At 38.9% G+C, this 18909-nt stretch overlaps 1 protein-coding gene across 3 annotated transcripts in view; it reads left to right on the forward strand.

Annotated features, from left to right (window-relative positions):
* Positions 1 to 18909, forward strand: part of CERS6 (ceramide synthase 6) — a 99818-nt gene that overhangs the window by 32532 nt on the left and 48377 nt on the right. For all 3 annotated transcript variants that reach the window (XM_088059045.1, XM_005519768.3, XM_088059046.1), the window contains exons 3-4: positions 1958 to 2088; positions 18026 to 18083. In XM_088059045.1, coding sequence (XP_087915171.1) covers positions 1958 to 2088; positions 18026 to 18083 — 189 coding nt within the window. The remainder of the gene's footprint in view (positions 1 to 1957; positions 2089 to 18025; positions 18084 to 18909) is intronic.

Raw genomic sequence — 18909 nt, forward strand, 5'->3', positions numbered from 1 at the left:
TTTTGCTAACTGTTTTTGCTTCTTATCTATTTTGTATCAATTTGTGCAAAATAGTCGGGGTTTTGAGAAAAAAAAAAGGGCTCATTGCAAGCCAGTAATACTGATACTGAATTTTCCATGAAAGTTCTAAGCTACTCCTTCTAAGGGAAGACCTATCTTGCTGGTGTCCCAGCTACAGGAGAAAAACATAGAAAAGTGGGAGAAACTGACTAAATAATGTTTTGTTTACAGTTTGCATATCTTTTTTGTACAAGATTTTCCCCTACAACTTACATATCTGCCTCTACATCTCTCACCATATGACATCTTGACTTAACCTGTTTGTTGTTCTGCCCATGCTTTTCAAGCATCCCAAATTCTTCTGCAGGAGCTTTCCAATCCCACCTTGGCTCCAGGCTGTAGCTGGGCACCATTGTAAACTTCAGAGAGTATTTAAGTCAAAAAGGGCAAAATTTGGTTCAGTGTCACAGGCAGTGAAATATGGTATGGATCTGTCTTGCTTGTGTGTCCTACACTATCCAGAGATCACCATGGCACTTGCTATGACTTTTGTTCTGTTTTCAGGGAGGGAATTGCATGTGCCTTGTTTCTGAAAGCTGCAGGATATACTCTCACACAGACTCAGCTGAAGGAAGAATGGTTAGGTTTTGTTTGTTGTGGGGTTGTTTGTTTGTTTTTAATATTTCCTTGTAGAATCTGTGAATGTGAAGAGCTCCAAACGAAAGTATCTGCTTTCATGCAAGAATCTGGTTACTGCTCTCAGAGAAACTGTCTCAGTTTAGCTACCTGCCGTTTTTGAATCTTGTACAGAAGTTCACTCTAGTTAAACTCCAAAGAGCTGCATCAAACATTTCATTTTTCTAAGGTTACAGAAATCGCTTTTCTTAATCTTCCATTGAAAAACTAGTAGATGCCTTGGTTGACTTAAGATGAATTGCAAATACGTCAACCTTCTCTTGTCTCATCCTTTCATTTCCCTCTCCTTCCTGTGTTTTCTTGGAGGCTGATGGACACAACTTCAGCCCAAAAGTAGTTCTGCTGGTTTATGTCTTGCAACAATTAAAAATTTAAAGCTCTTTGTTGTAAGAGCTCTTGTACTTCATTCAATATATATATCTGGCTTGCAGAAATAAAGCTAAAGTTCCAGAAAACAGATTGTCCATTTTTCTGTTTATTTAAAAAACTGTGTGATCAGGAGAAATATATAAGAAGTACATATGCTTTACTGAACATGTAGAATTGCTGTATGACTGGAGAATTGTCCTGTACTGCTCTTCAAATTAAGGGCAGACTCATTTTCTTTTGCCTTACCTCTGCACAGGTTTGCAGCCACGGTAATGGTATGAGACTTCTACATTTCCTGCTTTGGAGAATATTTGTGTGTATTTAGTTTTATAGAAAATGATTCTCCCTGTTGTCAAGGTGATTTTCCTTTTGAAGTTGTCACTTCGTTTAACGACCTCATTTTTAACATTATCATGCACAAATATGGGATTTATCTTCTTAATTGTGTAAGTCAGACCATCTTTCCTAGTGCAACAGTTGGTAGGATAAAGATCCTGATGTAGTATTAGTGGAACAGGAACAGGTATTAGTGTGTGGCAGGCAGTGGGGTGCTTTTAAGAGCCACTGCTCCAGAAATGCAAGGCATTTTATGGCTGCTGAACTTCACTTCCAAGTTTTCAAGCAAGCTTCAATACCATTGTCCCTTTAAAGTTTTTTATTAGTAATGGACCTGCATGTCGTATTACAGTGTCTGTCCTTCTAGATTAATAATTGTCATTGTAAATATATTCTGGAAGGAATCTGTCAGTAGAGATTTCTGTGAACATTTTTCTGTGTGTCCATGTGTCAGACAGCCTTGGTAAGAAGACAAGAGTAAATTACAGCAGCTCTGAATTTAAAGTGTTAATGCAGTTGGGCAAGAAAATCATATTTGTACTTCTCTGTTTTGTAGCATCCAGATGAGAAAAGGCTGGAAGGCCTCTCCAAGCAGCTGGACTGGGATGTACGCAGCATTCAACGTTGGTTTCGACAAAGACGCAACCAGGAAAAACCCAGCACCCTTAGGAAGTTCTGTGAGAGCATGTAAGGATGCATGTTCTCTTCTTGAGTCTTGTTGAGCCTATGTTCTCAAAAATTTTCCCCTTTGTTTTTCACAAGTACTTTTGTAGAGAATTAGAAAATTATACTAATTGGTAGTATATAATTAATGATAAAAATAATCTTCATTCTCTTGAAGGAGTCAGATTGTACTTTTCAGGTACTTTTAGTGGTCAAAAGCTCTCAGAAATAATGTCATTGTGATTCTATACTATTGGGCCACCAGCCTGATCCTTTAAAACAAGTCACCCGGTGTTAGTGTGCTGACCTTACAGCACTACATTTAGCTATACAATCTGATGGCGATCTGAGATGGAGTAAAGATGAAAGGCAGTTGGGTTGTTAAATAAAAAGAAGACAAAAGATAAATTGTCTAGAAATGGTTGGCCCTTTACTAAATAGAAGAATTTAAGTGTCAGAATGCTTAAGTATTTTCTTTGGTATTTACAGCTAAAATCCTTGTTCCTTAATGTTAAATAAATCAAGGCATGATGAGATTATGGATAGATCTAGTCATTTTCTTGCCAGCAGCTGCTGGCCTTAGAGTTATTCATTTTTGAGATCAGTGAAGAACAGCCTTTTTTTCTGCAAGGGTTGTAGTTATTAACTTGTCAGCTGTGGCGTCTTGGGAAAAATTATTGCTGTATTTGCCTTAGAGCTGGCATATTTGGGTGGTATATTTTGCTTCCTCTGTAACTCAGCTGAAAGATCTTGCTGTCTTTGCACTGGTGCCAGCGCATTTGGGTGAACTTAATAGGTAGAAAAACTGAAGCATGCCATGAAATACTGGCATGGATAGGATAATAATGGGTGCTGAATTGCTCCTTTGTGGCATAAATTATCAAAATATGATGCAAATGACAGCTATGAATACAGACTGGAAAGTAAGGTTAAGCTATAGTGAAGTGCTGACAGAATATAGTGCCAGCTTTGTTTAGAGAGAGCCATTGGCATTTCTGCAATATGTGTACTTAACAGTAATGATAAAACTTATCCAGAAAGAAGCAAGATGGCATAAGTAATAGGTGGATACTTAAGGTTCTGTCTGTTCATGGTTTGCAAGAAGTGCATTGGGAGCTGCCTCTCCATTTCTACATGTGTGCAGTGCTGTGGGAATGAGGTGTTGCTTTGCCCTGGGAGCATTTCCAGTGAATGTGTACCACCAGCTTGACACATCTTGGACAAAGTTGTTGGCTTGTAGTCAGACTACCCCTGGGAACACAGAGTTACCCTTTTATCCCTTCAGTATGGGTGTTAAAGTTTGTTTAGTTAAATGTGTCCATCAGAACACTAACTTCAGAAACTTTTGACCAAAGAAATCCTTTGGTATGAGGTCTGTAACCTTTTCATAGCTATTGAGCTAATGGGGTGGCTTTTCAGATATAGTGACTGTGTGTGGCAAATGCTTTGAAGCTCTAAACTGCTTAAAGTATGTGTTCCCACAACAGTTATGGGAAGGACTTGAGTCTTCAGTAATTTGGGTGCCAGTGGAGAGTTTAGACAGAACGAAATGTGCCCTAAAATAAGCAAGAACAGAGCAAACAAAATGACAGTGATCTCTGCCTACACCTTCATACTGCTGAGCTGCTGTTGTGCCTCCAGAGAAGGCTTTAGTTTTGCTGGCAACAGCACTGATTGACTGTGTCTGGGGAAGAAAAGTTAAAGAACCCACAGCAAATATGGATCTATTTAAAAAGAACTCCAACTCTTTTTACATGGAGACGATTCAATTTACTGCTAGACAAAGTGTTCTTGAGCCCAGAGTGGCTTTTCCATGATGAAAGGGAAAAGGAGCTGTGCCAGAAGGGCTCTAGGCCATTTTTGACTGCCTTATCTTTCTTGCAAATGAATAGCGTGGGCACTATCTAAGGTAGAGTAGCTTCAGTGTGACAAAAACTGAGAGTGAAATTTAATGATAAACACACTTGCCCAAGATGAATGACGCCAAAGATCCAGCCCCAAACACACTCTGCCAGTAACTTCATTATTGGATTCTTATTGTCACAGATTTCTCACTTTCTCTAACCTTTCCCTTCTTTTCAAGCAATTACAATTATTTGTAATGCAATATTTATTTTTTTTTTAACTTTGTAATTTGTTGGTCATAATCAGAGTGCAGAGAAACCCCAAAACCTACACTACTTCTTGAGGGGGGAGGGGGGATGTTTGTTTTGTTTTTTTTTGGTTTGGTTTGGTTTTTTTGTTTTGTGGTTGGTTTTTTATTTTTGTTTTGTGGGGTTTGTTTGTTTGTTTGTTTGTTTTTTGGTTTTTTGGTTTTTTTCCAAATGGAATAACTCCTTTGCTGGCAGTCTTTGTAAAATATTCAGGCTATGGACAGATGATGGTTATGTGAAGAAAATGGTAGTAATAAAATCTTCTGCTTATAGATCCTGTTTGTGTCACAGCATTATAGTGAAAATAAATTACTTTTTCAGGAACCTTAATCAGTATTCATGCCATAGAGTTCTGTCTGTCAATCTGAAAGAGGGTGTAATTTGATTATTAGAACCATAGGGACCCTAATGGTGAGACTTGAGTGGTATTATGTACCTGCTTAAGCTTTCAGATGTTATGGTGTAAGTATTTATATGAAATAGATAATGTCACTAGGTGGTGATTAATGTATGTAATCACCAGGTGGTGATTAATGATCCAGTCAGAAAGTAATAAATGCAGCACTGTGTATTATTTTACTAGCAAGTCAGTCGTTGTATCCCAAGGACTTGGTGATTCTGGCATGAAACCTGGAGTTAAAGTCACAGTTTGTAGTGGGTAGGAAAGGTATCCACCTAGTATAACCTCAGACTGCAAAGCTCAGGCCTTCAGCCTACTATATTAGCTGCTGGGGATAGTCTGTCCGTAGCTTTTCTTTCTATTTTGTAAATTTGTGCTCCCTTCTTCAGCTTGAAAGATCCAAGATGCATAATAAAGGAGGAAACAAAGTGGTCAACTGAGTGTGCAAAATGGACTTTTCTACTTCCATGTATTTCTGTTGGGTTTTTATTATTCTTTTCTCTTTGTCCCCATGGCACAGCCTGACAGCAAGAATATTACTTTGCTTACTGCCAGACAGAATACAGGATCCAATAATGCCTTTGTCAGTGTTTGATGCGTCAGAAAGCCTATGCAGTGGCGATTCCCAAACCAATTCCAGTGTCTTCCCAGTTCCAGTGTGTTGTTTCTGCTCATACTACCATTGTGTAGGTGTATCTGATTTTCTCAAAGACCTAGTAGTGTAGAAAGAGACAGCTTTCTGTCCTCTCCCCTTGTCCAGAGCAAAGGGGAAGAACCTGTGATGCCATAAGTTATTAGCCTGGGATTTTGGAATGTCATCAGGCCAACAACTTGTCTGTCCTACAGCTATGTATACTTAAGCAAGCTGTTTATTGGAGGCATTTATATGGTTTCTAAGGAGTGGCTGGAAGAAACATATGGCCAAGAGATGTTTTGAGTTTATGCAACATTCTGCATGTGAAAACATGAAAATGTGCAGACTGAAGAGCCAAAGATCTAGTTTTTCCCCTTCTTTATTCTCTAGAAGCTTGGATACTAAAGTGTCTGTAAGTAGTGTGTCTTTTAGTTTTGATGTAGGGGAGAGAAGAGCCTCTGTCTTGTATCCTAGCTAGACATTCCTTTTCCTAAGGAATTGAAATTTTGTTTATGCGTGTTTCTTTGGAGGAAGATTTTATCCATCTATGACTGTATATATGTGTGTGTGTGCACATGTATGTGTATAGATATAGAGAAATACAGATTGGGGTTTTTTTCACTTGTTGTACACATTTATGTGAAAATTTTATGGGCTGTTAGCAACTTTTTGGGCATACTGCTTTTCTCAACTAGCAAAGTTGTACTGGAAAAATAACTGTGCAAGGGAAAGAAATGAAGACACCTGTTTGGTTGTTGAAATTCTGAACTGTCCTGATACAAATCTTAACAAAAAGAATTCATCAGTCTGGGCTTTGTTTTGAACAGTAAAGTGCTAGAAAATAGGCTTTTGGCTCTCAATTTTTAACAGCATTAGGCTCTCCTAAACCAGCTTCTAAGACACTTCTGATCTGAGTGAAAATATGGTAGATGGTACTTTGGGTCTATTTAATTCTGATTTGTCAGCTGCTCCAGTGGTACATGGAATGAGGGACTAACCAGTATTTCATGACCAGAGAAGAGAAGGGGGGATTAGTCTGTGAAGTCACACTACATGCTCTGCAACAGGTGTGGTAGTTACTCTTCAGTGGCCACAGAATTTCACTATCTCCCTTGTTTTCCGTTGCTGTTTTCTATGGAACAGGAATTGCTGTTACCTGGGCAATCAGATATTTGGTATTGTGTTGATAAGTGGATTGTGACAAGTAGGGAGTAGGGGCTCAGGTGTTGGCAGAGTCAGATTTGTGAGGCAGCTTGTGTATGGAGCTCATAGGTGTTCAATGAAATATGAAGGGAGTTGGAGTCTGTGAAATTGTTCCAGAACAGGGAAGATGTGACTTTGCTGAGTGCAAGAGGTGTTTATTATAGCTTTAGGTGGTAGGGGAGTTGAGAAAGGAGACTCTTAATTGCTGGCAAGTGGTAACTGAAGTGCAGAGTAACAAAGATGATCTGGTAGTTGTTATCTATAGTAAGCATGTAAAATACTGCAGTTTTACAGTGGTACTGTAAGAGTTGCATTTAGACTCTGGAGATGACACATTCAAGGACCTATTACTCTTTTAAGAGAATTGCGTCTAGTAACATCACTGAAGAGTGATGTGCTTAAATGCAAGGCCTCTATAGAAGGTAAAAGTGAATGAGGTATTTCTACTGAGACTCATGTCAGGGAAACTAGAGCTGTGCTAAAGGGCCTGGAGTCATGTTTGACTATGTAAAAACCAAGACAGAAATCCTAATCTGTTTTACATCGGGGTGAAATATTACTCCATAAGAGTAGCACTCCATAGTTCTGCATGTTACTGATTCCTTTGTCTACTACTCTCTAAGCCATATATGAAGTCAGTGCAGAAAAGTATTGATGGAGCCTTTTATTTTGTGTAAATGCATATTTTTTTATGATGTCATTCAGCAGTGGTTCACTGATGGCCTCCTGCTCCAAGGGAAAGAGGGTAAGACTGTACTGGTTGCCTTGAGTTACATAATATGTAGTGATTTGGAGCTTGAGTCCCTGGACACACAATAAAGTCATTGGCTGGCAAGTTGTCGTAATGTTAAAGTTGTGAGAACACAGTGCAGCCACTGACAGCAATTTTAATTATTTTAAATTTTAATTCTTCTCTAACACTTGTTCTCTGATAGATCAATAGTTAACACCTTCCATGTACCTCCTCTCCAGCACATGGTTTCCCCAGAACTCACACTTCCAAAGGCAGACTCTGGGCAACCAAGCCCAGCTGCTACAGCCTGGTTTGCTGTGGGTTTATGCTTTCAGCTTTGCCTCTTGGAACATCTGTATTAGGCATACTTGCACAGGCTGGCTCAAGCTGTAGTTCAGCAGCACTGTCTACCACTGTAGGTCCAATAAGCAGTAAAGGTCGCCTCCCTGAGCTCTGCATCCTTGCCCTCTGATTTTGCCTGCCAGACAGCTGGCTGTACAGCTGTTTTATAGGGTGAAACACCATACACTCTGGGGATAAATGTTATCCTGCATGCACACATAGGTTGCTCATCACTCAGATTTCCCTGTTGTGGGTCATAAGCTTGCTGGAGTTCTGTTTCTTGTGGTAGGAGGAGTGTGTATGCAGTCAAGTAACAGAAGGGAAACCAGGGAAGCATGGGCAGTTCTTGTATCCATGGTGAAAGCTCAGCTTTTGATGTGACGGAGGAGAGAAGCAGGGGAAGCAGCTTCAGCCACCTGGACCCTCCTGATGTGAGAGAGTGGGAAGACATGGTGTGCTGGAGAAGAGCATGTGGTCCTCTGAGTGGATCTCTTCCTTCTGCCAGCTGTAATACAAGGGCTTAGGTTAACACAGGCTGAGTGAATGAATGTTTTTCTACTGAAGAGATGCAGCTGTGGCTCTGTTTATACCCTTTATCTCATTATTCCTGTCATTTTAAAATTTGGAATAGTAAAATACTGGGTCTACTCTTGTTGCTCTCCTGTCCTGCTACATTAAAAAGCTGAATCATCTGGAGAAGGAGAAGGTGGAAGCAGACTTCTCAGAACTCCATAGTATGCTGCTCAAAAGGCTCCAGTTAGCTCAGGGCTCATCTGAAACAGACCCAGCACTGGGCAAGGTTGGCAGTTTCCCTCATGATTCCTCTCCTACTGTGTCTGCCATACCCACATACGAATCTGGTCTGTGATCACCATTCTGTCTTTTTAAGCTGGGCCTCAGGACTTCTCACTACCCAAACATGGTATTGGGAAATTACAATATTGGTTAAGTGTCAGGAGTTGTCTGCCCTCTTTCCCTGCTATTCTGCTGGAGCAGACAGGCAAATATGTCTGTGCCATGTCCTCATAATATGCTCACTGTATTTTTAGACTTTGGTGCTTTAAGCACTTACTATTTTGCATCTTATGAAATTCCCTCTTCCCTCAAATTGGATTACTTAAAACTCTGAATTCCCTGCCCTTACTGCCTTCTGTGACACGGTTTTTAACACAATTAATACATTTAAATTAACTCATGTGCTCATCCTGCTAAGACACAATCACTTAACATTATCATTCTTCATTAAGCAAGGTTATAATTAACTAGGTTTCCATTCTCTCATGGGTTGTATGCGCTCACAATTATCTTACATTATGGAAATTAAATAATTCTTCCTTAAGTTCTAGTTAATGTGAACACAAACCCAAAATTGCAATCACAGTATCACAAATTAAGATAACTAAGGGAAAACTGAAAAGACGTCAGGAGCTACTGCTTTCTTGTGTTCTATGCACCTTAAATTGTGTAGTTCTTCAGCCTCAGCCTTAAATGAAGTTGGCAAACACTGGAGACAAGTGGCTTGAGATACTGAAGAGTTAAGTGGAAGCAAGATGTTGTTTTATACAGAGCAATGAATGAATTTTATTTTATACACTGCAAATCCTTACTCCTCTCTTCTTCCTTGTACTTATGTTGTTACACAGTTTTGTCTCATATTTGATTGCCTTCCATTTTATAGATACATAGACTATGCCTCTTCACAGAGTTAAGAGAATTAGCTTCCACATTGTTTAGCATTTTTCACTTGCATATAACTAGGCATGTAACTACACTGTTTCCTGTGTTAGTAAATTGTCAGCCAGTGCAAAGGGGCTTGCAGTGGCCTGTAGCTGAATATATGTAGTGGTAGTGATCTCTGTGAGAACATGTACACGATGCTGATGGAGATGAGAAACTTGCTAGTTCATGTAATGCTTTTTGGGATGATGCTGTGGTAGGTAATGTAGCTACAGGCATATGATAACCCAGTGTTTGATACAGCTTCTGTCTTCTACTTTGGTGTCTCAGCATATACCTGCTGTGACAGCTCACAGAGCCCAGGCTACAATGGGGACCTTTCTGGTAACTTCATCTCTATGCTTTTGTTTTGCATTTTATGTAAATCCACAAACTCATTACATTTTACTGCTACTATCAGTGTGACAGGCTCTTCTGCTTGTATTGACTGCTGACCAGGATTTGGTCATACAGGCACGTTTATTTTTCACTTCCCTGAAGTTCAAGAAACTAGCAGGTTAAAAAAATGGGTATGTTAGAGTTAAATTTTTCAGTAATCTTTTCAGAGGATTCAAGTAATACATCAGCTCATGTAGTTCTGGTTACTGGGAGGTTAAATCTTCTAAGATCAGGCCCTGAAACAGCCTGAAATTGACTATCGGACAGGAAGTATTCAGTATAAGGTGATGTAGAAAGTGTGCGTTGAAATTCTTAATGCTATCCCTTATAGTTATTTAAATACTTTAAGACTAACAAATATAGTTTAGTTAAATGGTGCTACTTGGTAAATTTGGGTTTCTGTCTTCTTTAGTTTCATTGCTGCTGCTCTGATAAAAGCACTTTTGCAGGAAAAATAGTACAAAAATTTCCTGTCCCTGTTTCTTTGTACAGTGCTTGGAATACTGAGGGATAATAAATCTTTAAAAATGAAAAATGGACCCAAAAAAGCCTTCACTGTAATAAGCAACTTGTAGAGGTTTTTCTAAAGTTTTCAGCAATCCAACAAGCAATGAATGGGAGACACGGAAAGGGAAGGAACATAAATGACACAGTAAATATACTTCTTCTGCATGTAAAAGGGCAAACAAAATTGACAATTGAATACACTGTTAAAAACGTTGCTTATCCTCATATTTTAGCTATGATAGCCCTGCAACTCCCACTTAGAAGTTGGGGAAGTTTATCTTGTGAAATGGAAGTACAGAATGTGAAGAGGCAGCAGACCTTCCCCAGCAGACTGATCTCTACCCATGCAATCAGAGGGTGAGTGGTTGCCGTGCACAGATTTGATATGTGATGCATGGATGGAAGCACAGCTGGGTGGCTTCCTCAGGGAAATGGAGATACAGTACTGACACCTAGCCTACCTCCTCAAAGATAATACTGCTAAGGGTTCAGTATCTGCTTTAGCAAGCTAAAAACCACTCTGGGGCACACATAATGCTACAGGAAAGTAACACTCAGCATGGGAACAAAAGAAAACAGGTGATGCATGTTGGTCTAAGAAGGCAGTTACCTGTCACAAAGATACCTTTTGCATACAAATATGTTGGCTGTCATGGCTAGGAAAACATCACTAGGTGAAATTCAAATGCAGTCTGGAAGATTCAAGATTTCATTCCTCTAGAACTGTAAAAGAGTGGGACAATGATGGGCTGTTGTGTCTGAAAACAGATGACTTGTGAGATAGTGAGAACGGAGAGTAAAGTCCCTGTTACAAAGGTTTTTGAGTTGATTTCTCTCTCCAAGACACATCAGCTGTTTGCATTGAACATCACTGATGAGAAAACAGGTCTGCTGATCAGACCACAAGGAACAGTGCATGGCAGCTACATCTGTTTTTGATGTGTGTGCTTCCCATGAACTTTCCAGATAGTATCTCTTTGTATGGCAGGATTTGGCAATGATCATAGATCTCTGAGGTCTTATCTCCTTTATTTTATGTAGCCCTCAAAGTACTCAGAAGAGAACAGTTGCATAACCATTAAACAGAAACTATGTAACCTAGAATGAGTTACCAAAACACCTTTTGTATTATGCATGTTTTCTGGCCTAATTATATAAACACACTTTATTATTTATAAAACTGCATCACTTCAAAATTTAGTACTGTATTTCCTTTCCCCTTTTCTGCACTACTAAATTCTGCTCTTAGGACTTCCAGAGCTACATTTTGAGCATACAGATTTAGGACAGGACTGGTCTCAAATGGAACTGTAATACTAAATATTAAATAACTGATTCAAACTGCAACCAAGAGGAAAATCAGACAACAGTCAAATCTTAATCCAGAAGATTGAAGGGGAAAGCAATACAGTGTTCTCAATTTATCATACTTGCTATTTTGCACATCTTAGTGAGTTGTGCATAACTGTCTTCTTCCTCATATAACATCTGCTTAATCACAGTGCACGAACTATTTACCATTTGCATGGTCCAGAGTGACTCAACGGCAATGCCATGCCAGAAGAGGCAAGAATGTTTTATTCATTCATTTATTTTCCTATGTATTATTTTTAATTAACATTTTTTACATCTGCTTGCACCTGCATTTGTGGAAATGCACAAAATTATAATCACAGAAATCTGGGAGAAGGAAATTGGAACAGTGGAGCTACTTCCATCAACCATACAGTCATACTTGCAGCTTTGAATGAGACTAGGTACCAGGATTGAATATAAGTAAAGATTTAGTGGAGTGTACTGTTTGAGCTGCTATTTATTGGATGGATTAAGCATTATTTTTCAGTGCTCTGTCTTGTATTTTTACATGATTTATTGCCTAAAAATAGTACCTTTAGGGGAATCTTTTGTTGGTTTAGGGGAGAAGGCTTGCTGTTTTGGTTTTAACTTAAAGTATAATAGGTCCGTTGACAATGTCACAAATATTAAGAAGTTGATTCAGAAGTTTAGAGTCCATTGTTTTTTTAGGATCATCCTCTAAATATTTGTCTTTAGAGGTAATCATCTAGAAAGAATGTATACCTCTGGCTATGTCAGAAGCAACATTAATTTGATTAAGTCCTCTTGAGTGAATCAGAAAATTGAAGGCTGTCATACTGTATTTGGTTGAGAAGAAAAACACAATTTGAAGATAAAACATAGGCTGCTTTAAGTCACAGTGAGCATGTCTGGAACTTAATGATGCTTCCTATTTAAAAGAAATAAACCTTGAATACTGTTTAAACTCAGCCTCAGAAATGTTTCTTTGGACTTTCTCACAGTGCATATACTTTTCACAGCCAAAGGAAATCATTGCAGCAAAAAGTAGTTTTCAGTCCCAACTAATGATTCCATCTAAATGTTTGTGCAGTTCATTGAGACTGTGGGGATTAAAATAGGAGAGCAAGCTATGTCATGGTAGTTCAAGTCTTCTCCAGAACCAAGACCTGCAACTGTGTAGTTTGCATGAGGCTCAGTTTGACTTTCAGCCCAAAGTCTGAGCCCAGAGGTCTGTCAGCCACTGCCAGAAGTTGAGCAGTGAATGATGGAGAACAGCAAATCTGACACTTCACTGAAGTCTGTTTTCATGGGAAAACTTTAGGCATCTGCAGTTTCTCTGGAAGTAGTTTTCAGAGCCAGAGAGACAGTTTCTTCAGGCAATGTGGTGAGCCTATGACTAGTTGCTAAATATGATGAGTTTTTTTTAATGTTAACTGATTTGAACTGTGGCGTTCTTACACTGCTCTTTCTGGCCCTGACTGTAGCAAACCAATAGCAAAGGCATCTCTGTAAATAACACTTAATATTCTGGAAGCATAATGACTTTTATGTTTTTAACATTCTGCATTTACTGTGTTTGATGTTTTGTTGTCAGCAATTGGGTAGCTTTGGATCCTTGCACACCATTGCTGAGCAGCAGCACTGGTTTGGCATCAGAGCCATAAGCACTGTGCACTGTGAGGTGGGTGCTGCAAAGTTCTGCTGGAGTGCCAGTGTTCACAGCCTGGCCATTCAGTCTTCCCGCAAAAGAAGTGGAAAAAAGGGAAAATTGCAGGAGCAGAGAGGCCTTGTGCCTCCTCACCCTTGTCATAGGTAGAAGTGTCCATTTTTCCTAGGAGGGCACCCATGCTGAGCTCACTCAGCTGGCCAGCAGGTCTGTGGGGAGGATGGCATCTTCCTGACAGAGCATGAACCCCATGTGGTGAGTTCTGCAAAAAGTATGGAGTAGGGGGTGCTTTGCTTGAGCACTGCTTGATAAATTGTTTTGGGTTTTTTTTTGTTAGCTGAAGTTTAATTTCACATTTCAGAGCAAAAATTCAGAGGAAAATTTGAAAGACAAAATTTCGCTAGTGTGATGAAGGGAACCTGACAAGACACATGCATGAAAAACACTTGCTCAAGTGGGCACTTAAATAGTTTTTGCTGAATTGAGCATACTGTGAGGTATATCAGGTTAGTTGGTGGAGGCTCTCCAACTTTTCCATCTTTTTAGATGATGTGTCATGCTGAAGCATCTTTAAAATTTCATTAGCAACTCAAAGTTAAAAAGGGTTGAGAGGTTAAGAAACTGACTGTGCTCTGGATTGGGAATGCATTCAAATTCAGAACAAGAGCAGTCAGATCTGCTGCTTTGAGGGACTCTACAGCATTCTTTTTAAGACTACATTAGAAAATAATTTATTTTTCTGTTACAGAAGAGTCACTTTTTAGATTGACTTTTTTGCTGCAGTGTGTCACATCAGCACTGGCCTGCTAAGCAACAGCACAACCTGAAGAATTTGCCAGAAGGTCCATATGTAAACCATTTGATCTCATTCAGAGTTTGAGCAGACCAGATGCAAGCCTGATTCAGTTTGGAAGTCTTTTAGTGGAGGACTAAAGTGAACCCCATAAACCTTATTGTGAGCAGACAGATCAGGTCATTCAGAGCACTTGTGCCTTGAGTGTTTTTGTCCAGGTTTGCTGGATTTAAACTAAATTAAGTCCTTAAAGCAGCAAACTTTGTGTGTACATGGGTAATTCAGATTTTTGTCTCTATGCAGCTGACCAAAGGAATGTTTGAAGTCTGAGGGACAGAGTAAATTCTCGCAAAACAGAGAAACTTCAGTTGTTTTCATCTTTCAGTTAAGCGTGAATTGATGTGGCAGTTGCCCACGATGGAGTGCCTCACCTTGTGGCCTTCTTTGAATGTCTTTAATAGGGCAGAGAATATAGCTGGGGGAAAAGGGGAAGAAGAGCTATTCTAGTATATATGCATATATATATATAGGTATAAGCATTTTCCTAGTCTCTTGGACTCTGCTACTGCTGCTTTAGAAGTTGCTTTGCCTGTTGAAGACCAGCTGTGACCAAACAACAGTACCCAGTGATATGTGGACACTCAGCAGGAGCTGCTGATGCTTAAGGAGGACCTTAAGCAGCATATTAGAAAGGATACTAGGACGTTTTATACCACTGGCTAGGCATCTTCCCTTTCCTGGGGTCTATTACTGTTCAGATTGTGCTTAGGCTAGGGGAACATTAGATTTGGGATTATTACCTAGGACAAATTCAGGACAGCACTTCATCAACTCCTGTTCACTTTGTGAATTCAGTTGGAATAAGACTCAATAACCTTACACTAAAGAGAGATGTCCTTCTCTTCTATGATGTCCTGTGCAGACAGAAGGAGTGTTTTTCCCAAGTTCCCAAAGTGCAGTGATGTTTTGGACGCTGGACCATGCCGTGAATAGGTGTGATTACTGCTCATAACTTCTTCCCTTTATTTGCATTTCCTCATCAGTGGTCTTCAGTGAGACCCAAATAGAGGCATAAAGAAGTATGTACTGTAGATTGAAATCCATCATTCATATTAGAGTACTTGTTGTAAGAGAACTGATTTGAGAATTCATCTTTGGAGGAATCTTGCTTGGACATATCTGCACTGTATGAAAGGTATTTCTCACATACATTCTGTCCTTGTCTGTACGATTTTGAGTGAATAATGCAGCTTTATAACTTTGTTCCTCAACCTTTTCTCCCTGGACTTAATCCCAAATTACTGAGTATGCATTTATCTATTTTACCTTGGCGTATGGATGTTTTACTGTTAAGTGCAGCAAGAAACCATCTACAAGTACTGGTAAAAGAATCTGGGTAACTCCTTGGACTTTCTTGTATGAGATTGTGATTCCATTTTGGGTATTAAGATGGGAAAATTGCCCTTTAAAGTCTGAAGAAAAAGCAGCTAGCTGCCAGCTACAGAGCAATAAAAGTCCTTTGTTGATTTGCTGCCACCGGAGTTAGCTTGTTAATAATGATAAACATGTCAGGGGCCAATGGCAGCTTTGCTTACTTTGGAATTTTTATTTATTGGAGTTTGACCAAGCCAGAAGTTTGTAGAATAGCTTTCATGCTTGTTGTTCAGTAGGAATGAGCTTTTTTTTTTTTCAATATTTTTTTTCTTTAGGAAGTTAGCACTTTGACCAGCTTGGTCTATCACTCAATTCTTAGCCTGGCTTCATCTTCTGGTGCTAAATCCAAGTCCAGTTGTTTAACAAATTAGGGAAGAACATATCATATCCTTGTGTGCATCTATCACCTTTGTAGCAGTTGAATGGTTGAAGCAAGTTGACTGTTTTCTGTAGGCCCAAATAATAATAATAAGAGCACCCAGTCGCTCTTGGCTCTGAGGGTTTTCTGAAGCTCTAGAAACTCTCCTCCAGGGCAATCCATGGCTTTAGTACAAATCTATAGCAGTGTCAGTGCTTTGGGAGATGGGTAGAGAGTTAGATGAGAATATCGGTGTTTCTTAATTTGCCTGTTTTGAGAAAGGGTCTTATTATTTTTTGAGGGGTGATAACTGCAGGAAGTTCTGCATAGTTTTCCAAATGTCCATGCAGACTGAAAAATCCCTGATACCCACCAGCTAAAACTCAGCTATTAACATACTTCAGATACGTCAGACTGCCTTTGAACTCCTCTGTGGAATATTGCATCTCCCAACAGCAAGCTAGAAAAGCCCTTAAGCACGTTATGAATTTTTCTTGGAGAAATGTGGAAGGTGATAAAACTTTTTGCAAGGAATTTATCATAGCTGCTCACACTTAGGAGTGAAAGAAGCGCACTGAAAGTGCTCATCAGTGAATAGGTTAGACAGGGTTTTCCTCCTCATATTTATATTTTCAGTGACAGCCTTCAAATTTTTACTAGATGATATATATAACCTTGAAACTAAATGTCAAGTTTACTGGCTGTAGACTGGCCTAACCAGAAACTTCCCACCCAAATAAATCCTTCCTTCATAATACTATCCTTCCTGTTTCTTTCACGTGCATGATCTGAAGGTTTCTGCTAGCACAACTAACATTTTGTCTCCAAGTACTCTGTTTTCACAGTGTCTTGGAAGTGCCAGCATGAAAACAGTGTGCCATGTTACTACAGTGATCAAACCCTTGAAGGGTTTGCTCTTTCTATCATATGGGTTTAATAAATTAATTTCTGCCATGCTGTGGGGACCACAGTGTAAAACAGTTTCTGTTCAACTGAAGTATCACACTTTAAATCTCATTGATGTTCTTACACTCTCCTCAAATTGTCAGAGGGTTATTTATGTATGACACGTCTATCTTTCTTAATACTTGTAAAAGTAACTTTGAAGGGAAAGGTTTGGATTCACAAACAAATTTCATTGTTTTACATAGGAACATTTTCAGTTTTGTAACCGTTCCAGTAATGTTTGAAAGTGCTCCAGTGCCAATTAACTGGAAGCTAATAGTTTTGCCAGTGGAGAGAAAGTTTTAAGTGCTATGAAATATGTCATTGAAGATGATTCATGTTGCAGCATTGCTTCACACTAAGGTAGCTAAATCTCATCCTGCTATAAACGTTATGAGTATTACTTCTCTGGTTTTTATGTTAAGCATGTGTGTGTAGTCGGTCCAACCCTTGGGGGAAAAAAAAACCAACAGGAATTCCTCAAAGAATTTATACTGCACAAGGTTATGATTTTATTTCCTTAGACTTCCAGTAGCTCTTTCATAAGTGAGTAATGGGTCCAAAAGATAGGAAATTACTGTATCTGTCTTCTTTTCTTGAAGACTGGAGAAAGACAGAGGAGAGGATGATTTTGTATTAAGTCTCGTGGTGGTTTCCTTTATTTTCCATGGCATCCTGTTCTTAGCTTCTAGTTTGCCTCTATCTGAAAAGAAAAACCAGAAGCTCAGCAATTACTTTGAGTGCATTTGGGAAAATGTAGATCATTTTTATCAAAGGATGCAGGGGAAGTGGATGTAAATTATGGATATATATCTGTATCCAGCACATCTATCTGATGCAAATGCACTCCCTAAAACCAAGCATGAAGTGCTGGAATCTGTCAAGTGAATTTCCAGCTGATGGTGAATGACACTTTTCGTTACTAAAGGGTCTATTTGACACACAGTACTCCCACATCACCTGTTGAAGTCTAATAGAATTTCTTTTTGTCTTTTTCCTGGTGTCTAATAAGAGATGAACTTCACTGCAACAGATGGGTAAATTGTCCTGTCTCCTCCACTGTCCTGCTAGTTTTTATTAAACTTTTTAAAACTTAATTATGTTTGAAAATACGTGAGGATTTTTTCTCCTGTTTAGATAAAATTAGCAAGTATTTTCAGAGAGCTAATGAGAGGCCAGGAAAAGCAGATAAATGAGCACAATGCTTAATAACAAAAGTAGAAAACCAGACTAACTTTTGCTTCAACTTCTGGTAATGTAACCAGGGTGTGGTGGTTTGGTGGTGAAATAAGAAATCATGTGTTGAACTGTAAAATATGTAAACCTGGTATCCTAGAGTTAATCTCTTGTACCTTTTGCAGGTGGAGATTTACATTTTACCTTTATATATTTACCTATGGAGTACGGTTCCTGAAAAAGGTAGGCGCTTATATTATTATGCTTTCATAACAAATCACACACTTGAAGTTTTGTGTAGGTATAATATAGAGCACAGGCATAAAGTTTAATGTTCATGAGGAGTGAAAATTAAAATTTAATTTGCATTCATAAAATGCTTTGCTACTAGCATTGGTAAGGAACATAAATTCTTAATCAATATTTAATGGGGTTTTAAAAGAAAATGGCGTAGCAACATGCCTAGTTCACTTGATCATGTTTCATTATAGGCATTAAGCTGGCAGTAAGGCGTACCAAAGTATTAATCCAAATTTTACCATCATCCTTGCTTAAATGCCTCTGACGAAGGTTACATTTTTACTGACAAACAAAATGGATTAGTTTTTAGAAAAAAAAAGAAACAAACCTTTTTTGCCTATTCTTTGTCTAATGTACTGTGGGAGGAAGTTTCTGCGGAGTTTCCCATCAGTGCTATGTTTCAGGTGATTTAAAAAGAGAAGAGTATTGAAAGCACTCTGACATAGTTCTGTTAACCCTGCAGTAGAGAATAATATGGATTTATGGTGCAACCTGTTTTACAGTGTGTCTAGTTCTCAGAGCTTCTTGAAAGTCAGGCCGTATTTCTGTAATTCTAGGACGTGAAATTAGGGGAACATGTGCACTCAGTGTGTTCACATGATCTTTGTTTTGGTCAAAAATTTGACACAAGAAAATGTATCCTGAATGTCTCTAGTACTTTTTAAGTAAAAGAGGTTGTACTAATCTTTTTTATGTCTGTGGTTCTTGAGGCTATTGCAGGTGCAAGACAACTTGTTGAGAGCAGGAATAATGATATGCCTGTGTAGGG

Source organism: Pseudopodoces humilis, chromosome 8, assembly GCF_049639895.1.
Source record: "Pseudopodoces humilis isolate 2021_Gansu_Grassland_sample_001 chromosome 8, ASM4963989v1, whole genome shotgun sequence".
NCBI lineage: Eukaryota > Metazoa > Chordata > Aves > Passeriformes > Paridae > Pseudopodoces > Pseudopodoces humilis.